Below are 19,685 nucleotides of genomic sequence, written 5' to 3' on the forward strand. Positions count from 1 at the left end.
CCTGCAGTAACCCGCGGCGGGCAGCAGGCGTGCCGGGAGGGAGCAGCCGTCGTGAGCCGCTCGCTCAGCTGCCTTACAGAGGCAGAGGGTGATCTCCCTTTCCTAGCCAACGGTGGGAGGAGCAGGGCTGCGGTTTGGCATCTCCTAGTACCCCATATTGGAAGGGACCCACGAGGACCACCGTGGCCAGCTCAGCCAAAGGCACGGGTGACAGTGTGCCTCCTAAGTTCTCGTGCTCGCCACACTGGAAGCCCAACAGGTCTTAAAGTACCATTTTTATTATGAACAAATAAAATTTCAGATCAGCACAACCAGATGTCTGCTTCCGTATTAGTAGAAATTATTTCAAAAAGGTTTTTTTTTGTTGTCATCGTTGTTTTTTTTCCTTTTCCAGTACATAAAACAGAGCTATACTACTATGCAGAAATCCCTAAGCTGTGAAAAATCGTATCCTACTCTCAACAGTGACAGAGCTCAGGCAGCAAGCAGGTTCAGCCCTCCAGTCCTTCCCCGAGCACTTGTTCTCTGTGATACCACCGGGACTGGGAACAGGCCTGGAAGACGCTTCTTCCAGCATCGGTGTACACACAGTGTGGTGCTGCCTCCCCCCAGCTCCCTGCAGGCAGCTTGCAGCCCCATGCAGGGAAACTGAGGCATGGCATGACGCTGCCCCAGGTGGCACAGCAGGCAGCTGCTCACCTGGGCTCAGGGAACGGCCCCGCTGCCGCCTCATCCGCTTCCACCTCTCACAGACTCATTTACACTAAACATACAGACGACGCATCCAGGATACAAACATGCCACCAAAAATATATATATATATTTATAGGTGTGTATATAGATATATATATATATATCTCCAACAAAGGTCTACCTAAAATGTTCTATCTGTTTCTTAATCTAACAAAAATTTCTAACTCAAGTACATTCAAAATCACCTGCACCCACAGTTCAATGTAGGCAATTAAATAATTAAGAAACCCCTCAAATGTTCATAATTCAGCAAAAAAAAAAAAAAGAAAAAAAAATCCCAAAAAACCAACAAAACAAAAAGCAGCAAACAGCTGTCAATACTTCTATGTATATTAAAGAAAGATTTAAGGCACCCAGAGATATTTGCCAATCTACCTTGAAAGTGACTGGGCAAACACCAGGACTGTTTGGTTACTGTTCCTCAGCTTCCACCCTAATTCCAGATTCTGGACCCAAATCAGCACTTGAAATTCAGAAGGAACCCTTGGTGTCAGTCAGGCTCTGCTTTCTCTGCTGGGAGGACGTGAGCTGTTGCAGCATGTCACGCTCGCTTCTCTGCCACAAGGTATGTTGTGCCACCAAGCTGGGGGCACCAAGGAATTGTTCTCCTCACCTTCCCCCCTTCACAGCTCTGGCTGGAGCCCCTCATCCTCTCTGGAGATTTAAAGGGGCTCACAGAGGTTTGGTGAAGGCAGCCCTCAGTTGTAGAGCTAAATGTGTTTCTCTCCTTTGACCCCAACAAAGCAGCGGGGCTGTAAGGATGCTGCCTTCAGCCCATTGCCGCTACCTTTGGAATGCTGTGAGCTCCTCATCACAGCCCTCAGATGGAGACCACGTCGGCCCTGGTGGCCCAGAGCAGAGAGGCCCTGCTGATGAGCAGTGACAAGGCTGCAGCAGGGAGGGGGAAGGAGAGGAGAAGGGCTGCTTTTCAGAGTCCTGAGCTAAAGAGAGTTACAGAGAGCACTGCAAAGCTGTCCTGGTTCCCACTGGTCTCAGAGCAGCAAAGCCATAATGGGTGACTGCAGGGAGGCTTGCCAGGCTGATCTGTGGGGAGCGGGGCAAGGGGCTGGGTGAATGAGCTGCCCCCAGAACCAGGGGGATGCCACCAGTCTGCTCCAACGTTACCCCTTCCTGGTCACCTCTTATGCTTTCCTCCGGTTCCATCCATGCGTTTAAGCAACATAATCGATAGTATTGCTACAACTAATTGCAAAAATAAAAATGGATAATGGTGAGGGGAGCTAAGGAAGAAAAAAAAATGAAAAGCACATTCAGCCTGGTGAGGGGCCACTGCACCCATGACATGAACTCCTGCTGCAGCCTGTGCAGCTTGCAGGAAACAACACCCACAGGAACTTCTTTTTCCCAACACGCCCTTCAGCTGCCTGCCCACGCTGTCTCAGGCCCGGGTGATATAACCGACCTTTGCGCTGCCTCACCACCCGCGCTGCCTGCATAGCGGGACAGCAGCTTGCTCACCAGGCTGAGCAGCAGGCTGGCAGTCACAGGGAGCCAGGAAGCAAGCTAAGGGACTAACAAGGAGCCGCGTTCTCTCCTGTGTTCTCTTGAGAGTGCATTCCCATCCCTCAGGGAGTCAGGGACTGCAAAACCCCTCAGCTCCTTGCAGCCTCGCTCCATCTCAGTGTTTGTCAGGCACTTGTTAATCGACCAAGCGGAGCCCATGCAGAGGGAGAGACACGCTTTGTAGGTCTTCCAAGATGTCCTCACACCCTCCTGAGCACACAGGTGCTCCCTCGCCGTACCTGCCGTGTCCCCTGTGTCCCTGCACCCAAACTCTGGGGCATGCAGGGACACGAGGACATCTGTGGGGATCCTATTCCTCCAGCATGTAAAGCAGCTTAATACAGTGGTGAAGCTTTGGTTTACATCCTTCTCCCCCTCTCAATTTTGGCACATCCTATTTGCTGGCAAAATCTCGGCAGCATCCAACAAAACCACCCAAGATCTGCCTGGAGCTCTCAGACACCTTTGAGGCTCTCCTCCTACCACCAGAAGGCTGAGAGGTGGGGAGCAACTCCCCACACTCTGCACCCAACAGTAAGGGAAAGGGACAGGGCTGCTTATCCCAGACAGTGGTTTAGCCATGCCAAGCATCAGCAGCCCTTGAGAAAGGAGGGACAGGGGAAGGAGAGGAGGGAATTTTGGGGAGATGGTCACACTGACTTTGGCTCAACTCTTCAGCTGGATGGTATGGGCATCCCTCAGCAGTGTGGTATGCAGCGGGCTGCAATGGCCCAAGCTGCTTCCCACCAGCTCCTCCACTCGGGGAGGCAGGGATGAAGTAAAGCAGAAGACAGGGCAGAGTAGAAATGAGAACAAAAAGGGACAGGGGTGGGGGAAAGGGGTGGCCTGGTGTTACAAAGGCAGAGCTCCAGGTCTTAAATGCATCACGTAAAATACACCATGGGAGGAGGTTAAAACTCATTATCGTTATCGTAAGCAAACTGGTAGCATTATTCAGTAGTTAGTAAACAGAACATTAAACCTTTGTCCAGCGTGTTCGGAGGGGTCAGGAAAGGAGAAAGGGAGAAAAAGGAGGAAGGAGAGGTGTGGATGTGTGTGAAGGGAAGTAGGAACTCAGCCGCTCTTGTGACTCCCATCTCCAGTCCGCATTTTCCGGGCCAAGATGACCTCCTTGGAGACCTTCTTGCGATCGCTGGCCAGCCCCAGGAGGCACATGAAGTCAATAAAGACTGTGGTTGGATTGAAGCGACAGCCAAACTCACTGGTGGAGTAGTCATAGGGGAATGTATGGTGGTAGTTGTGGAAACCTTCTCCTGCAAAAGAAGACCAAGGAGAGGATGGGCAGAGCTCTAGGCGAGGGCCCCTATCACTTTCGGTGCCCGAAGCACCACAGTCCTGCAACAGGCTCTGGATTGAGTCTGGGTTGCTCTCTCCTCTCAGCCCAGTCTCTCCTCTGTGATCTGCCCCGTTGCATTTGGGCAAAGTCCAGCACTAGAGGAAGCTTGTGCTGGCCCAAAAGAGGCAATGACAGCCATAGAGGAGTTATGAGACTTCGGAGGAAAATGAGCCAGGAGCCTAGAAAGGGGAATCCTAATGGCTTTTCCTCTGCCTTCTAGTACAGGTTGAGCTACCAGTCAGATCTGCATCAAGTCCATGACAAACCAGGAGAGGCCAATTAATAGTCCTAACGCCAAAATCCAAAAGGTATTTCCAGATGGGAGCAATGCAGACAGACCTCTACTAAGCAATCTACATAAGCCAGTTATCCTCTGCTCTGGAGAGTGTTAAGGTGGGCTTCAGTGCTCAATTACATCGCCTGGACTCCTGCTCTCTGTAGTTAAATTTCCTCTCTACTAACACCTCAAGAATGGATCTTTCAGTGCTGGAAATCAGTGCGGCTACAGTAATATACAGGGATGCACAGCAGCTGAGGTTTGAGTGTAGGGGAACAGATGCAAATGCTCGGATATACTTTCCTTGGTGGTCAGAATTTGGGAAAATGCATGAGATCTGGGTTGTCTCATCTTCAAGTAGCCCCACATCACTAGCCACCCTAAGAGCACATCCAAATACGCATCTGCTGGTTTTCAAGATGATAGAAATCTAAAAGCTATAAGCAGAGACTGCAGAACAAATTTTTTGGTCTGGTAAACAGGGCAGAGAGACCTTGGAGCAAGGTAAATAAAAAATTGCTATTGAGATAAGGAGGTGCTAAGTCTAACAGAGTCTTTTCCAGGCTGCAGAGAGGCTAGTGGAAGCTGATAACCCCACTGCCCTTATGTACTCACTGACTAGACTGGGAAACACCTCCACATACAAAAGCCGCAGGACAGGAGGGGAAGGGTGCAGGGGAAATGAGGACACCTGGATCCATGGAAATCTCCACAAACAGCTGCAGCACTAGCAGTGACAATCACAGATGCTGAACGTACCTAGGGCCCCCATGCTGACCAGCAGGTTCTCCCGTGGGTTGATGTTTTGATCATACGGTCGATTGCCATACATGTGAGCAGCACTGTTCACTAGCCAGGTGGCATTGAGCCCTAAGGTGTAGCGCAGGATGGCTGGAATGAAGAAGCTGATGATGATGGATTCATCCCAGAAGTACCAGGGCACTACAGTGGGCAGTGTGAAGCACAGCAACACAACCGAAGGCTTGTAGTATCTGGAAAGGAAGGGACCAGGAGGAAACTGTTCAGTGGCAGAGGCAGGGCTGGTTCAGTTCTCTCTTGGGAGAATTTTTTGTTTGAGCCATACAGGGAAAATCAAGTGCAGAAATAGAAAGAAAGAGAAGCCCCTGCTGGAGACTTCCAAGTCTTATCTCTGGGCAAGAGATGTGGACTCTTTGTGCCAACTACATGTGTAGAAATGTCCCCATCACTATAACTCCAGACAGCAATTGCTGTCTTTTTCCCAATCTCCCATTTATCCCTTAGCTATGCTGGTCTCTGTAAGGCAATGCCACATTTGCAGAAGGTTCCATGGAAGGTCTGTTCTCCAGCTCTGGCTCAGTGCTGCATCTCCTCCTTGCACATGGCCCTGTCTGCCAATATGCCCCACAAACAAATGCAAGCAGAGGATGCTTGCCTTGTTCAAATAGCTGAGCATACTGGGTCTTTCACACTGGAGGGATGGGAGAAGGAGAAGCTGAGCCACTCTATTGATCCACAAGAGAAATCCAGGGTGCAAAAAGTAGGAGAGTATAAACTGCTTGGTTCACCTGGGACTGAGTTAAGGTTTAGTGTCTGTAAGGGAAACAGTTGATCACAGCCTGAACCTCTGATTAACCATCTGAGGCAAGCGACGAGTCAGCTGCGGGAGCACAGGTGAAGGTAATCCAGCTGTGCTCCCAGAAGGGGTGGAGCTCGACTCTACCTCTCTTAGATCCCATTTAAGGGCTGACCTCCACTAAAGCAGCATCTCTTTCTGGAGACAGCTTCTTTGTGGATTTCTCGTGGTGAGCACCTATCTTGAAGGCCTCAGAGTAGGTGAGTCCTTCTCCTTATTTACCCTCTGGCTATTTATTTCTGACCATATTTGTACTATTCCAACTGTACATTATACTTGTATTATTTCAACTGTATAACACCCTACTTGTATTATTTCCACTGTACAGTGTCCCATCCCTGCAGCCCTGGTGACAAGCTAATCTTCTCCAAGGATGAGCTCAGTACAGCCCCAGACAGATGACAGACATGCCACACGTGAGACACAAATAAATCAAGACTGTCCTTCCTTGTAACTGCCCCTCTCATGTCCCCATTTTCAACTTTTCTTTCATCTCTTTCCAGCAGACCGATGGGAGGGAGGCAGAGGCATGATCTGGAACATGAACCACAGCTTCTCCAAGGCTGGCCCAGAGGCATTGCATAGGTGGGTTCTGGACCAGCCCAGGCAGCAGTGGGACTGTGGGCAAGCAGGCAGGAAAGTGCTTTGTGGTGCCTATGCCAATGATGTGCTGTAAGGCTGGCAGGTTAAAAGGGGGTGTGGAAGGGCTGGCACTAGCTTTTAAATGCCTCCTATAGAAGAGTTGACTTCTCACAAAGCTCACTCCTTGGTAAAGCCTCAGGCAAACCAAGGAGTCACATTTCTCATGTGACACCCCAGCTCCCTTCCTAGTCCACCAAAGGAGTTCCCTTGTGGGGTTCCCACTGTATCTCACTACTCACCTCCGCTGGAACATCACCACTTTGTCAGCTTTTAAATCACTCAGGTCCAGCTTCTGGCCCTTCTCTATGACATCTGGGTGTTTGCGTACCAGCAGCCAGCCAATGTGGGAGAAGAAGAAGCCCCGCATTGCATTGTGAGGGTCTGCATCTGTCTCAGAGAACTTGTGATGGACACGGTGGTCCCGGGCCCACTCATAGATGTCATTCTGCAAGGCAAGATGAGCAGAAACTTAGGGCTAAGGCTGGAGATGCTCCCTTCAAATTTACAAAAGGGCCTAAATCCTGTTGGCAAGAATGTGTGTCAGTCATTCTGTCTTTCTTTAGGGTTTGATGGTTTTTACTTTTAAAGCAGAGGTTGGATCCTCTTTGTTCTTTAGCATCTGCTTCTTTTTTCTTGTTTTATTCTTTGACTCTCTTTTGACGTTTTTAATTAGTTAACATGGATCTTGGTTTGCACATCCTCTAGAGCATCACAGGCTTTGATTGGTTCTGTTTATTCCCCCACCCCACAATATCCAGTCCTAACTGGCTAATTGATGCCTCCTCCCTCCCACACTCAGCACACACTGGTCTCTTGACCATGTCCCTACAGCTGCCAACAGGTATTGATCAACCTGCCCCTTCGCTCTACAATGACATTTTCCATGGGTCAGCCTGCCTTACTTTTCCTGGGATTGCTAAATCTGTTTGACCTGGGGGCAATCCTTTTTTAAAACTTAGGTTTTTTTTCTTCTTGGAAATCAGGCAATCTTAAAAGGTAGGTCCTGCTTTAGAAATAAAGGCACCACTTCAATGACAGCAGAATTTACATGTTCATTTTGAGCAAGGAAATCAGTATGACCTGGAAAATGTCAAGTTTTCATCTTTTGTATCACAAAACACTTGCTTTGGCCACTTTTAAGAATAGATTTCAGTGAGCCTCTACTCATTTCTCTACAGCAAGGTCTTGACTTGCTTAAAGCCATGTATTTCAGCATCCTAGAAAGCAAGAAAAAGATCTAAGCACATGTCTATTTCCTCTGTTACGTGAGAGACTCCTTAATCTCATTACTACATAGGACTTCTATGAACTGTGCCTTCTGCTGGAGGTAGTAGGCATGAATCTGTAGAGAGGCCGTGCCCTCCAGCTACAGTGCAGTACTACTTCATCTTTCACACCATGTGCACAAACACATATCAGGGATTTCAAGGCAGAAAGCTCAGAATCTTGATCTAAACTTTAGCATATGTCTTTTCTACAGCTCTTAGCTTGGGACCAGCCTGACTGCAACCCTGACTTTCTCAGGTCAGCAGGTGAGGCCTCAACCCTCCCTTCCTGGGAGTTTCCAGTTTATAGGCTTTAACCAGAGGGGCTTCTGCCACACTGCAGCTGTCTGGTCTTCATTGTGGAAGTGCCAGATAGGGCTCAAATTCTCTGAAACCAGAAGCCACATGTCTCTGAACAGCTGAAAGGCATTTTCTGGAGGACCTCAGATAAGACAATCTACAATCTTTTCTGGCCTGAATAGTTACTGAGCTGCTGTCAATAATGGGAATGAATGAAATTATATTGTCTATGGATGCACACTGAACAAAAAGAGATAATGGCTCTAAAACATCTGGCCCACTTGGGCTTTACCCTTCTCCCTGCACTTCAGCTGGAAAATTACTTAAGGGTAAAGCACTGGCACTTTTCTGTATAGCTTTTTCCAGCAGAAAGTGCTGCAGCCTTCCATGCTACCCACTACTTTCTACATAGTTCCTATCCTGTATGAAGTACAGCTGGAGAATGGAGTTCCATTAGAGCTGCTCCACAGCAATAAACAGGAGAGACTGACAATTTTTCTGTGCCAGTCCAATTAGAGTTTTCACTCTTAACTTCTTCAGGGTTGTCTCTGCTACTTTATACAGTCCCTAAGGACTGCCCTACTGCTTGTTTGCTTTTGCAGATGAAGTGCTCTCAGGAGTGATTAGGCAACATCCTGAGGTTCTTAGCAGCTGCCTGCAAGTCAGGTAGGCCACTCAGAATGGGCCCAACCCTCTCTCCTTGAAACATCAATGCCCTGGGATGACTCTCTGCAAGCTGGTGGCATGACTTCAAATCAGAGTCATTCCTTGCCACTGCTATTCCAAAATCAAAGAAGCCTTAATGCTAAAGTGCTTGGTCTTTCTGCAGCAGCAAATTCCACAGCCTGGCTCCCCAGTACGTGCAGATGTGTCCCCCCTTATCAGCAGCACGGAGAGAGGAGAGGGAGGCCACCCAAATGCCAGGAGAGCACTTGGCACATGCATACCTCCTTCATACATCCTCCTAAGGCAAGTACTGGAGAACACACTTGAGGGAAGCATACATTCTTGCTTTGGAGAGCTTTCCTACCCCTGTCTTCAGCTAACAGTCCTTCCCCCATCTCGTTTGCAAGGTTCATCTCACAGTCACCCTCTGAAGGGGCAAGGTGACGGCAATGAAATGGACTTCAGCAGCATGATGTTAGATGGAAAGGGTAAGTTACTTGCTAACAAAAGGTAGTAGGAGAGAGGAACCTGTCATTGTCTTGTGCCTTGTATCTGAAACACAGACTTGGGAGAGCACTTCTTTCTGAGGACTTCTTTCCACACAAAGGGCAGGTGCTTACCTGGAAGGCCATGGAGTTTGCAATAGTCAAGAAGATCCGCAGGGGCAGTGAGGCTTTGTAGGATCGATGGCTCCAGAGGCGGTGAGCTCCAGCTGTTATCCCGAGAGCACTGAACACGAAACACAGAATGGCTGGAGAGGAAATGAAACCATTGGAGCAGTTAGAGCAAGCAACAGAAAGGTAAGCCTTCCCCCAAAGCTGTGTATTCAAGAGAAGAACTCATGGAAAGCATATAGGCAGGAGTATACCAACTTGAGAGTGCAGTTACTCCAGTGCAAAGCATTTCTCCTCATCAGACAGGCTTGCTCTGGGAGGAAGAGAGGTGCATCTACCAAGGAGTGGCTTCCCCCATTCCTCCCACACTTCCTGATCAAGGATTTCACTTTCCTATCTCACCTATTTGTCACTCTTCTGCATTATTTTAACATAAAGGTAGTAGATTACCTTAGAGTTATTTAGGACAGATCAAGCCCAAGCTCCCTTCCTTAGTCTCAGCTGGCTAGAAAAATATCTAACCTATCAATTTAATGGGAGTTCTGGGAGAAGGAACGTTTTTCTGCTTTCCCAAAAGGAAACTCCATCAGTGGCAAAAATGTGCAGATTTTAGCCAGTTCACTTAATCCTGCAGACAGCTCCTTATTCCTATGAGCAGGCCCACTGATAAGGATCACCAGTACACTTGACAATACCATTAATTCCAGCCAAATGGATCTAATGAAGCTTATCTTTAATTCAGAAAATACTTTGCTAGTAACATGACTAAAATCAGAGATCAGAAACACACATAGGGCACTGGTGCCCTGTTCCTTTATCCAAATAATTCAGGCCTTTGACACAAATTTGAATAACCTCAGACACTGCAGTAACAACTAAACCCACTCCTAGATGTTGCAGACACTTCCTTTTAGTGGTAGGAGTGTGACACACCATCATTCTCCCTTGGGCACAGGTTGCTATGCCCTGCAAACCAGATTTCATAAAACCTCTGGGTAACCTACTGTGTATATCTGAGCAGCTGAGGTAGATTTCCAAGATCGACAAGCAGATCTCAGGCAGAGCTGAGAGCAGCATGTCTCCAACCTCTATATACTCTATGAGAAACACCAAACAGGGAGTCCAAAGGAAAAAAAACAATGGCAGCTTGCAGTAGGTGTTGAATCTAGGATGTAGGTGGTAACTTGCTAGGGAAGGAGCCAAGCTCCCCACTGTGGGACAATTAGGTATGAGTTAAAGGTGAATTGGGCATGGAAATGGATCTGTGCAATCTTTCATCTCTAACTGCACTAGAAAGTAAATACCATGTTAGGCAAGTACTGGCCCTATTTATAGCCTAAGCTCAGGCTTCCCTTTCTAGTTAACCCTCACATGCTGTCCCACAACTAACTATAACTCCATGCTGTCTTGCCTCTTACCCATATACAATAACTGCAGTTTATGTAAGGGACAGAAATGTTCTGTGGGAAAGGACCTGGTTTTCCAGCTACACATATATGGCACACAGACTCAAAGAAACCTGAATTCTTCTTGGGGGCAATTAGCTCTGCCAGACATACTTATAGGTTATGACAGCGGTAACTGGAGCAGGAACAGGATCTGGACAATGAGACTGTTCACCATTTTTTTCAGAGGAATCAGTACCCTGATGATTCAGATGGTTCGTCCCCATGAACAGATGACTACGACTTAACCAGGGAATGAACATCTCCCAGGGAATGAAGAAGAGCTTCTCCAAGATCACTCATTAGGATGGGAATTGGAAGGGAAACAGGGAAGGTAAGATGAAGTATCCCAGGCCTTCATAGCTGCTCTGTCATGCTGCCCCGGCCTGAAGGACTTGGGCACTCCATCAGCTGAGATTTCAGCATCGTGTTCAGTACCATGACATGATTGTGGCTTTGCAGTATCTAATATCCCAAAGATTGGCACATCCCAGGGGATGTTGCCAATGACCCATTCAAATAAAATATAAAGAATTATGACCACTGGCAGTAAAATGCACTCTGTGGTCCAAAAAATGAATCCAAAAACACTTCAGATTCGGTAATGCCTATATGACTCAATAGCCTTTACCTTGTTGCGGCTCAGATTCAGACCTCAAGTTATGATGGGAAGCCAGGAATGTGCTAAAGGCATTGTCACCTGTATTCAGCATCAAGGATGTTTACATGAAGAGGTGTCCCTCCCCCCACAGGTGTCCTTGGGCTTCTGCTCAGAGGGAGGGAGGGAAAGCTACAGCTCTAGATTGTTTTTGTTTGCTTCCCAGTCCAACCTAGCCAGGCTGTGAGTGAGGATAGCGAACAGTTGCTGCTCTCAGGAGAGATAAATCAATAGTAAGGAAACATATGCAGGCTGCATAAGGGGAACAGTGTTTAGAAGGAGCAATAAGAGCTGCTGTTGCTAAACTGTAACTTCCCTGTCTGGCAAAATCAGAACTTCCCCTCTGCACTCAGCACTGCTGCCTGCAAATTAAGCCTGGGGAGGACACCAGGAGAGGTGCTGCCAGTAGCAGCCTTGATGGGAAAGTAGAAACAGACTTCTATAAACATTTTGATGGAGATTTTCAGGCAGTCTGTTACCTAAATTATCCAGCAAGATCATGGTACAGAAAAGTATCAACCCGTGTTTCTGTCACCACTGCAAGGAGCCAGGTCATCAGGGGTTAACACAAATATCACCATCTGATGTACCTGAGGGCCAGGAAGACAACCTGCAAATCATATTTTGGAGGAGTGAGCAGTGAGAGAGGAAACTGCCCATCCCCTTTGCATCCTTCCCTTTCAGATTCAGTCTGGCAAAGGAAACAAAATCTGCCCACGATCCCTAAAGAGAAAAAGTCTGGATCAGATTTTGTCAAGCGTAGTGGAGAAGACAGTAATTAGATACAGGAGCTAGCAAGAAAGCCATAGCACTGGAAGGGCTCAGAAAGCTTTAGATATGGTGAGCTTTCACCTGATCAACAATCCCAGCTCGTTCTGGGAAGCTCTGTACCAGAAAGAGATCAGGGGATACAATGCACACAGCAATGCAGAACAGCAAACAATGAAGGCAGGGCTCGAGAGCTTGGGAGACAAAGAGGAATTAGCACACAGAGAAATGAAAACAAAAGAGGACACAGTCACCAACATAACTGGTTTCAGAGGGACAGAAACATCAAGGAGACATTGGCCTATGTGAAGAGGATACAAGCAGAGGATTGCTTCTTATAAAAAATACAGTAGGGTAGATCAGCTACCTGATGCCACAATAGAGAACATCTGGGGCCACAACGATTTTATATTACATGTACATAGCCTGAGGAAGCAATGACCTAAACAAAGAAACAGCTCCTAAACTACAACTGGGAGAGATGCTCTGCCATGAGCCCATGGCATGTGGACAAGTCCCTGCTATTCTATCTGTGTGTGTCAGAGGGGAACTGTTGTCCTTTCCTTGCTAGGAAGGTAACAGCAAAACCATGAGATGACACTCACAGAGGCCTCCTATGTCCCACTAAGAAAAGGGTATGAGCTGAGACACGAACAATGCAAGAGAGAGCAAGGTGCCTTGTTGAGAAGTCAAATCTATGGAGGAAGTGCCCCAGCCCTGGAGAATGTACTGGAAAAGCTTTGTCTGGGCTGCAGGGTGCAAGAAAGGGTGGTCCTTTACCAGAGGATGTGATCTGGCACAGGGAGCAATCTGGAGCCACTGCAGCTCCATTAACAAAAGATGGATCTTCAGCTAGCCCAAAACAATGCAGTTCCTCTGATTCCATGTTCTCCCCTTCCCAGGGCACTTGTCACTCCAGAAGCCACTGAGGAATCGTGCAGTGCCTCACAGTGGCCGGACAGCACTGGCACTTCACATCAGAGCTGGCTGAGGAAGGTGAGTGACTGGGGTCAGGAATAAAAGCAGGACAGATTCCCAGGAAGAACCATAAGATGCCATGCAGATATCCTGAACAAGCACATGGTTGCAAGGACACTGCCTCAGAGACCATTTTGGGGGTAAGATGGGGCTTAGCAGAGTGCAAGGCATCATGTACCTTCTGGACAAAGATGCTCAAGCCCACTTAAATATCTCAGGAGAGTTCATGGAGATGGATTGGATGGATTGGAAATAACAGCACATCTCAGCAGACATTAAACCAGTAGGCCCAACTCACCTTCACCCTCCTCCTTGCTGTAAAGCTGAGGTTATTTGGATGGGGGTTGGATGACTTGGACTGCCAGCACGCTGGTGTGAGACAGGTCAGCAGCTCCTGCCTGCAGCCAAGAGCTCAGGAAGGGGACATCCCACCACACCGACAGCCCAGGAACACTCCTCCAATGTTGTGCTGAGGCTGCGTGTTCTGCCCAGCCCTGCCAGCCCCACGGAAAAATGCAGCCTGTCCTTGAGGCCTGTCAAGTTTTCACAAGGGAAAGGCCAGCAACGTTTTCTTACATAACATCCTTATGAAAGGCCATGCTAACAGTGTGGGAACAGAGAACACTGCCTCTGTTTCTGCAGATGATGTAGCCAGATTCTGGAGTCCTGTGGCATCCAGTGGGCTTATCCCCAGGCCTCTTAACTGTGAGATGTACACGTAGTTGGGGAACCACAAAGTCTGGCAAGCCTAGGGAGCCATCTCCTTACCAGCACAAATGCAATGCTTATAGCTCACAGCCACAAGGATGAGACTGAGAGCATGACCCACCCTGGGTACCATCCAGCAGGGGCAGCAAGGCAGAGCAAGGGACTTCAACAGCACCTCTCTGGGGCCTGTCCTTCTGGGCTGGTCAGGATACTGCTCCCATCTGAGCATTTCACAGGGACGCTGCTGACTAAAAGCACTGCTGCCATGCCAGCATGTCTCCGAATATGACTGGGGCTTCCCATTTCAGGATGCTCTGCTTCACAGAAAGGCAAGGGCTAGATGCAATCTCTAGATCTCCCTGCTGGGAACAGTTTTGTTTCTTGAAACCTTTGGAAGTTCACACAAAGCCTCATGCAAAGTGAGACTCCCCAGCAGATTGGGCCTCAGTCCCAGCTGTCTTTCAGGCAGTCAAAGAAGTTTGGTTCCTGCGCAGGGATAGGTCTCAGAAAAAAGGAGCTTCTCCTAGCTACCTTCTGCTTGGTTGTGCTTTCCATTGGAATTCGCTGCCTGGAGAGCTGCTTATTTATTTTTTGAAAGCTGTCACACTTAATTCTGGGATGATGGATGCTGTGTTCTTGTAAGAATGATACAAGAGTGAACTTTTACCCTCAGCACAACTGCATTTTGTCTCTTTCCCCTCAGAAACACATGGAGTCTCTGCAGACTTACATAGGAATGGTTACTTTGGGCAAAGGCCTCTCACCAAATTTCTTTTATCTTCTATTCCCAGCCACTCCTGAATGGGCTCTTGCTAATAGCTTTCTGTCTAACTTTCCAGGACCGTCACTGTGCTCCATCAAACATTTTCTGTGCATCACCTCAGAAGGGGCTGCATTCAGGTGTGTTACTCCAAAGTCTAACAGACTAGAATTGTTTTGTGTCAAGATTTTTTTCCCCTCAGCATCAGGAATGCTCCTGTGAGGGCTGAATACTCTAGAAGATTGGGCCCCTACTACTGTCAGTTCACATAGTAGACGCCTGCCAGACAGAGGACCTCCTCCATGAGCCAGCAAGGATGCAGCATAAAGCGCAAGGAAAGTTCCTCTCTCTCTTGTCTAATGCTCTTGCAGCAGGTTTGCTCTTTAATCAGCCAGGCAGTTCCTATCAAATCCCTCTCCCTCACAGGAGGCATTTGCTAGTGTCTCTCAGCTTGCTATGAAGCTGGCAGAGCATCTTCTAAAAGCAAACCTCCGCTTACTTCTCCTTCTTGAAGCCAGGAGAGAAAAAAAAATCCCACCCAACAACCACGTTTGCAGATTTTGTGAAACAAGCAGAGAAATGTGCTTACCCCATGCCAAGGTCTCGATCTTTGCAGAAGGGATCAGTGTCAGCCCAATTATGGCCCCTATATGCAGCAGGCTCATGAGGATGATATTCCTCCAGACGTATCGCAGAGGGGGCTTGGGGCCCTCCTTCTCACGGTAGGTTTCATCAAAGAGATCATCTACCATGCCTCGTTCTGCTGCCACTTTGTCATGAATGAGAAAGTCCTTCTCCACGACGGCATTCCCATTCTTGGTCACCCGTGAGGTGACGGTCGTGGTGCTGGAAGCGGAGGAGAACTCCTTGGAGAGATGGCAATGGATGTGTTCAAGAATGGGAAAAAGGGAAAACAAAACAAGAAATTGGTGGTTACAAATGCAGGAATGTAGTGATGGGCTGTGAAAGGGAGAGGGCTTTTTCTTCCTGGGAGGAGGAGGTGAATGGTAGACGCCGTGCAAAAAGTAAACAAAAAGACTTGAAAGCCAGTCTTTCATCTATCAGCACTTTGGTGAGCTCTTTCACAGGCTGCAAGGATCTTTATTTTCCTCTAGTTTTATGAGTGGGCGGTTTTAAGGTGGGCTTTCAGTCCAGGCTTGTGCACAAGCAGACAACAATAAAGGAAACCTTGTGAACAAACAGGGAGATGGGGGAGAAATATGATCTGAAATATGACTTTTTTTTTTAAACCATCAGGCTTCTCTCAGCCATCTGCGTCTTTGTGTTACCCCAGTAGGGATCACAAGGCAATGTCAGGAAGCTCCTTTGGAGAACCTCTTTGTGTCCCCATGCCTCCCCACCCAGGCTGGGATGCAGCAGGATCTCTCACCTACAGATAGTCAGCCCCACAGCCCCCACTTTACGGCTGCTGTTGGGCTCTTTATCCCTCAATCACTCTTCACCAGGCAAACTGAGGCACTGGAAGGCAATCCCATGAGCTGAGGCCACCAACACAAGGACAGGAAGCTTTAAGAAGCAAGCTCTTTAGATCTGGCTCCTGGCTCTCCCATGTAACCATGACACAACATTCCCTCTCCACATGCTTGTTTGCCCTGGCACAGTGACAGCCCGCCCAAGCAGGCACGCATGATGAAAAGAGCAGGCAGGACTGACCCTCATGAAACAGGTCACTGAACCCTGAATCACCCATTTCCATCTCCATCCTGACAGCTGCGTGTTTGCTGGTGCTCGCACCCCTTCCGCGGGCCCAAGCCCAAGTGCACGCCTGGGCCTGACCCGGAGGTGCCGCGCACGTGGGCTGTGGGTGGTGGGGGCGTGCTGCCCAGCCCTGCCTCCGTGCCTGGCGGCCATGGGCCTAGGCTGCACAGCGGGCTAGGAAGCAGCCCAGAGGGAGCAGGAGAGGCCACGGCTGAGCTCAGAGCCTGCAGCTGGGGAGCTCTCTTCCAAAGAGAAAGCTCTCCCGAATTAAAAGCAGACCGAACCTCAGGCAGCCGGGATGTGTGAAGGACCACTGCTCCGCCATGGCCTAGTTTCCTGAGGGAAGCATTAAAATCAGGCCAGGCAGCTTACATGGCCACTCCAACTCCTCCCTTTCCCAAGGGCAGAAACTAGAGGGTTACAAACATACCTTCCTATGGGGAGGAGCTGGCAAAGCCGGGAGATTCCTCACATTTGGGAAATAGAATGATTGCTAGGCAGGGAGCCCTCTAAGCTTTTCCTTCCGCAACTGAACATACCCGAGCTAGAAAGATAAACCCCTGGACGCTGCTGAGCACCCTGCTGCTCCTGCTGGCACCGGCTGCCTCCACAGCCCAGCCACTGGCCATCCCTCCCTGCTTCTCTAATTAATGTCACTCTGAGCGTGTGATACTCCAAGCTGCTGGAAGAGCTGTGAGAAATGGCTTTTAATCCAGAGATCAGGCAAATAAAAATCCTGCCCATTCCAAAGTGTCAGATATTCTCATCTGACATTTTGGCAGGAAGGCACAGTTTTCTTCCTTGGCTGGAAGACAATCAACCAAAAAGACCGAAGACTTGTCTATGCAGGAAAAATTCCCAGCAGAGATCTGTTGGTATAATTAGACGGGTAATACTCCCCATATGGACATGCTGCTTCCACAATAAGAATGTGGGGTTGGAACTGCATTTTTCTCCTCTGCGATGGATTATGTCACAGTCAGAGTTACATAGGAGGAAGAGGGAGAGTGCAAAGGAAACAGCAGAGAAGAAAAAAGAAATACTTCTTACTGCGTTGCAGTAGACAAGTGAGGAATTTTACCAACATACCTTTGCTGCTAGAATTACACTGACATAATCAAACAGGTCATTTCTCACATGTAAACTAACCTCAAATCAAAAGGGCCATAAAATGGCTGTGAAACAGCTCCACCGTTACAGATCTGGTGGAAAGGACTGGGGGGGAGGAGGGAGGGAGAACTGGGCAGCTATTTAGCTGGAGACCGGGGAAAACATGAGAAAAAAAACCCACAGATTTTCATTCTTTCATGGCCACCGTGATTCCTACAGCTCCCACCAAGGACAATGGGACAGGAACTGATCTGGGGTCTAGAGCTGAGAGACGGAGAGCATCAACTAAATCATCTTTGTGAGCTCTCTCTCCTTTCTGAATGACTTTGCAGCTCGCACATGCACAACAGATGTGCTCCCCATCTCCACGCCCCCCCACATACCCCACCAGCATCAAACACTGTATAGGTGATCCTGGTAACCAGACAGCTCTACAGCCAGCTGCAGCTCCAAGGGTTCAGCTTAGGGCCCCCAGGGCACTGAATCTCAGGTCCCACATATTTCAATATACCCAATGTGACCCAGGGACAGGATTCTTCCCAGCCTCCAGGATATGCCCCAAAGTACACGTCAAGACCAAGGAACGTGGCCTGAGCATGCTATCCTTGGCATCCATTTCAGGTGGTGAAAGGAATATAATTATTTACATCACAGCATCCCTGGAAGGTCATAACACCTGCACAAAAGGATGGGAAGAGCCACCACGTGCTGGTGACAAGGGAGGCAGGGGGCTTGGGTTTGTCATTCCTCAGCACAGGCAGAACAGGGAAGGATGAGAATGCGAGAGCAGGAGCAGCACGATCAGCCCCTGCATCTTGGGGAGGGTGACGGCCGGACAGCAAACAATAAATAAATAAATAAAATCTCAAATGTTCTCTAACTCTACATATCTCCCCAGTGCCGGGTTGTTATTCAAGCTGTCTTCTGCCAAAAATGGGCTGTCTCCCCACTGTATGTTTGCTCGGCTTTGGCAATGCAGACACAGTCATTCATTTCATCTGGGCAGCTGGCCGCTTTCACCTTGCGTCTGTCCTAGAGACACTCCCTGCTGCAATACTTGGCTTAAAAACGCTGCGGAGTGAGAGCCCTTGCTTTTCTGAAAATGAATAAAAAATGCAAGCCGCAGCCCGGGCGCTCCACTCCCTAAATCCCCTCAAACCTCATACCACAAAGGACTTATCCCCTGCTAGCAGCCTTGGATGGGTGTTTTAAAACAAGCCCGTATTTCACGCTCGGTCTATTCGAGAGCGCTCCCCCCTCGCCAAACCCACTCCGGGCACTACTCCCAGCGGCAGATGCCCCCGTTTCATTCACCGTCTCCCGATGAGGCTGAGCGACGCCCTACGAGCGCATCGAGCACCTTCGCCTCCCGACCGAGAAGTGGCCCGCGCCGCCACGCACATACGTGTGCCGCGGACACGCTTGGATGCCCGGGCCGTTCCTCTAAGCAGGACGAGGCGAGGAGCGGACAAGGCCCTCCGCTTACCTCCTCTTGTAGCAAGTGAGCAGGCATGTGGCTGCCGTGTCCCTCAGCGGCGGTGCGCGGATGTCCCCGGTGGAGGCGGAGGCGGCGGCGGCGGCGGCGGCTGCTGCTGCTGCTGCGGGACTCTGGCTGCTGTCGGCCCCTCGCCGGGCGAGTTGTGCGGCTAGGGAGGCGGGTGCGGAGGTATTTAAGCGGGGCCGGGCTCTCGGCACCCCGGCCTCCCTGTGACCCCCTGCCCGCTGCGAGATGCGTGGGGTCAGAGCGGCGGGCGGCGAGTATCAGCGGGGGCTTGGCTCTCGGCGTGCCCAGGAGGGGAGGCGGGGCGGGCCAGGGGGCGGGAGGAAGGATGCTGAGGAAGAGGAGGATGGCGAGGGCCAGGCTCTCGCATGATGCCTGGCTGCTTTTTTTCTTCTTTCTTTTTTTTTCTTTCCTCTTTTTTTTTTTTCTTTTTTTTTTTTTTTTTTTTTTCTTTTTTTTTTCCTCCCCCTCGCTTGCCGATTGGCTGCGGGAAATTTGGTGCCACCTCGGTTTGCCCTCGCCATTGGCTGCCTGCAATCTGCTGTTCGCTCCCCGCGGCGCGCACCCTGCGCGGCCGCTGCTGCCGGCGCGCACCGCGGCTCCGCTCGCTGCTCTGCTTTGCTCCGCGCGGGGCCCCGCGGAGCAGCCGCCCCCCGGGACCGGGGCTGCACGGAGCGAAGCGAGAGGGGCGCGGGGTCCCCTCCTTGGCCAGCGAATTGGAAAGAAGGGACTTCATTGTCAAACAGCTGCTCTGTGTTGGGAGCTCTACAGAGGGCTTCGTGGATATGTATATGTATTATTATTATTTTTTGGTGGAGAAAAGCGCATTCACAACTGCATGTCTGGATCCACACGGATATGTGTATAAGGGTTTATCTTGATGTACACAAACAGTCTGGAAAACGTTGGCTGTAACCTTTAAAATGAATTTGTGGGCATTTTCCACCAGCAAGCAGTTCTTCTGGTAGAATGTGGAAGAAAGGGGAAAAAAATACATAAAAGCTCTGGTTGGTATCAGCTGTTTT

At 49.4% G+C, this 19,685-nt stretch overlaps 1 protein-coding gene and 1 long non-coding RNA gene across 2 annotated transcripts; one reads left to right on the forward strand and one right to left on the reverse strand.

Annotated features, from left to right (window-relative positions):
- Positions 1-260: 260 nt before the first annotated feature.
- Positions 261-19,044, reverse strand: SCD (stearoyl-CoA desaturase). Its single transcript, XM_072340380.1, has 6 exons — positions 18,646-19,044; positions 14,920-15,196; positions 9,020-9,150; positions 6,408-6,613; positions 4,671-4,903; positions 261-3,551 (listed from the first exon to the last, which is right to left on the reverse strand). The coding sequence occupies exons 1-6, from the start codon at positions 18,670-18,672 to the stop codon at positions 3,352-3,354; spliced, it is 1,074 nt and encodes a 357-aa protein (XP_072196481.1). The 5' UTR covers positions 18,673-19,044; the 3' UTR covers positions 261-3,351.
- On the forward strand, positions 5,677-6,394 carry LOC140254104 (uncharacterized). The gene is made up of 3 exons (XR_011904057.1): positions 5,677-5,726; positions 5,855-5,942; positions 6,030-6,394. It is a non-coding gene; the product is annotated as an uncharacterized lncRNA (long non-coding RNA).
- Positions 19,045-19,685: the final 641 nt, after the last annotated feature.

This window comes from Excalfactoria chinensis, chromosome 6 (assembly GCF_039878825.1).
Source record: "Excalfactoria chinensis isolate bCotChi1 chromosome 6, bCotChi1.hap2, whole genome shotgun sequence".
NCBI classification, from domain to species: Eukaryota; Metazoa; Chordata; class Aves; order Galliformes; family Phasianidae; genus Excalfactoria; species Excalfactoria chinensis.

What these genes read in the sequence shown, in the direction of transcription:
- SCD (XM_072340380.1), bottom strand. Translation starts at nt 18,672, where the DNA reads ATGCCTGCTCACTTGCTACAAGAGGAG. An exon ending in GATCGAGACCTTGGCATGGG is followed by an intron (nt 9,151 to 14,919) that starts GTAAGCACATTT and finishes TTTCCTCTCCAG; the next exon opens with CCATTCTGTGTTTCGTGTTC. An exon ending in GGTCAGCATGGGGGCCCTAG is followed by an intron (nt 3,552 to 4,670) that starts GTACGTTCAGCA and finishes CTTCTTTTGCAG; the next exon opens with GAGAAGGTTTCCACAACTAC.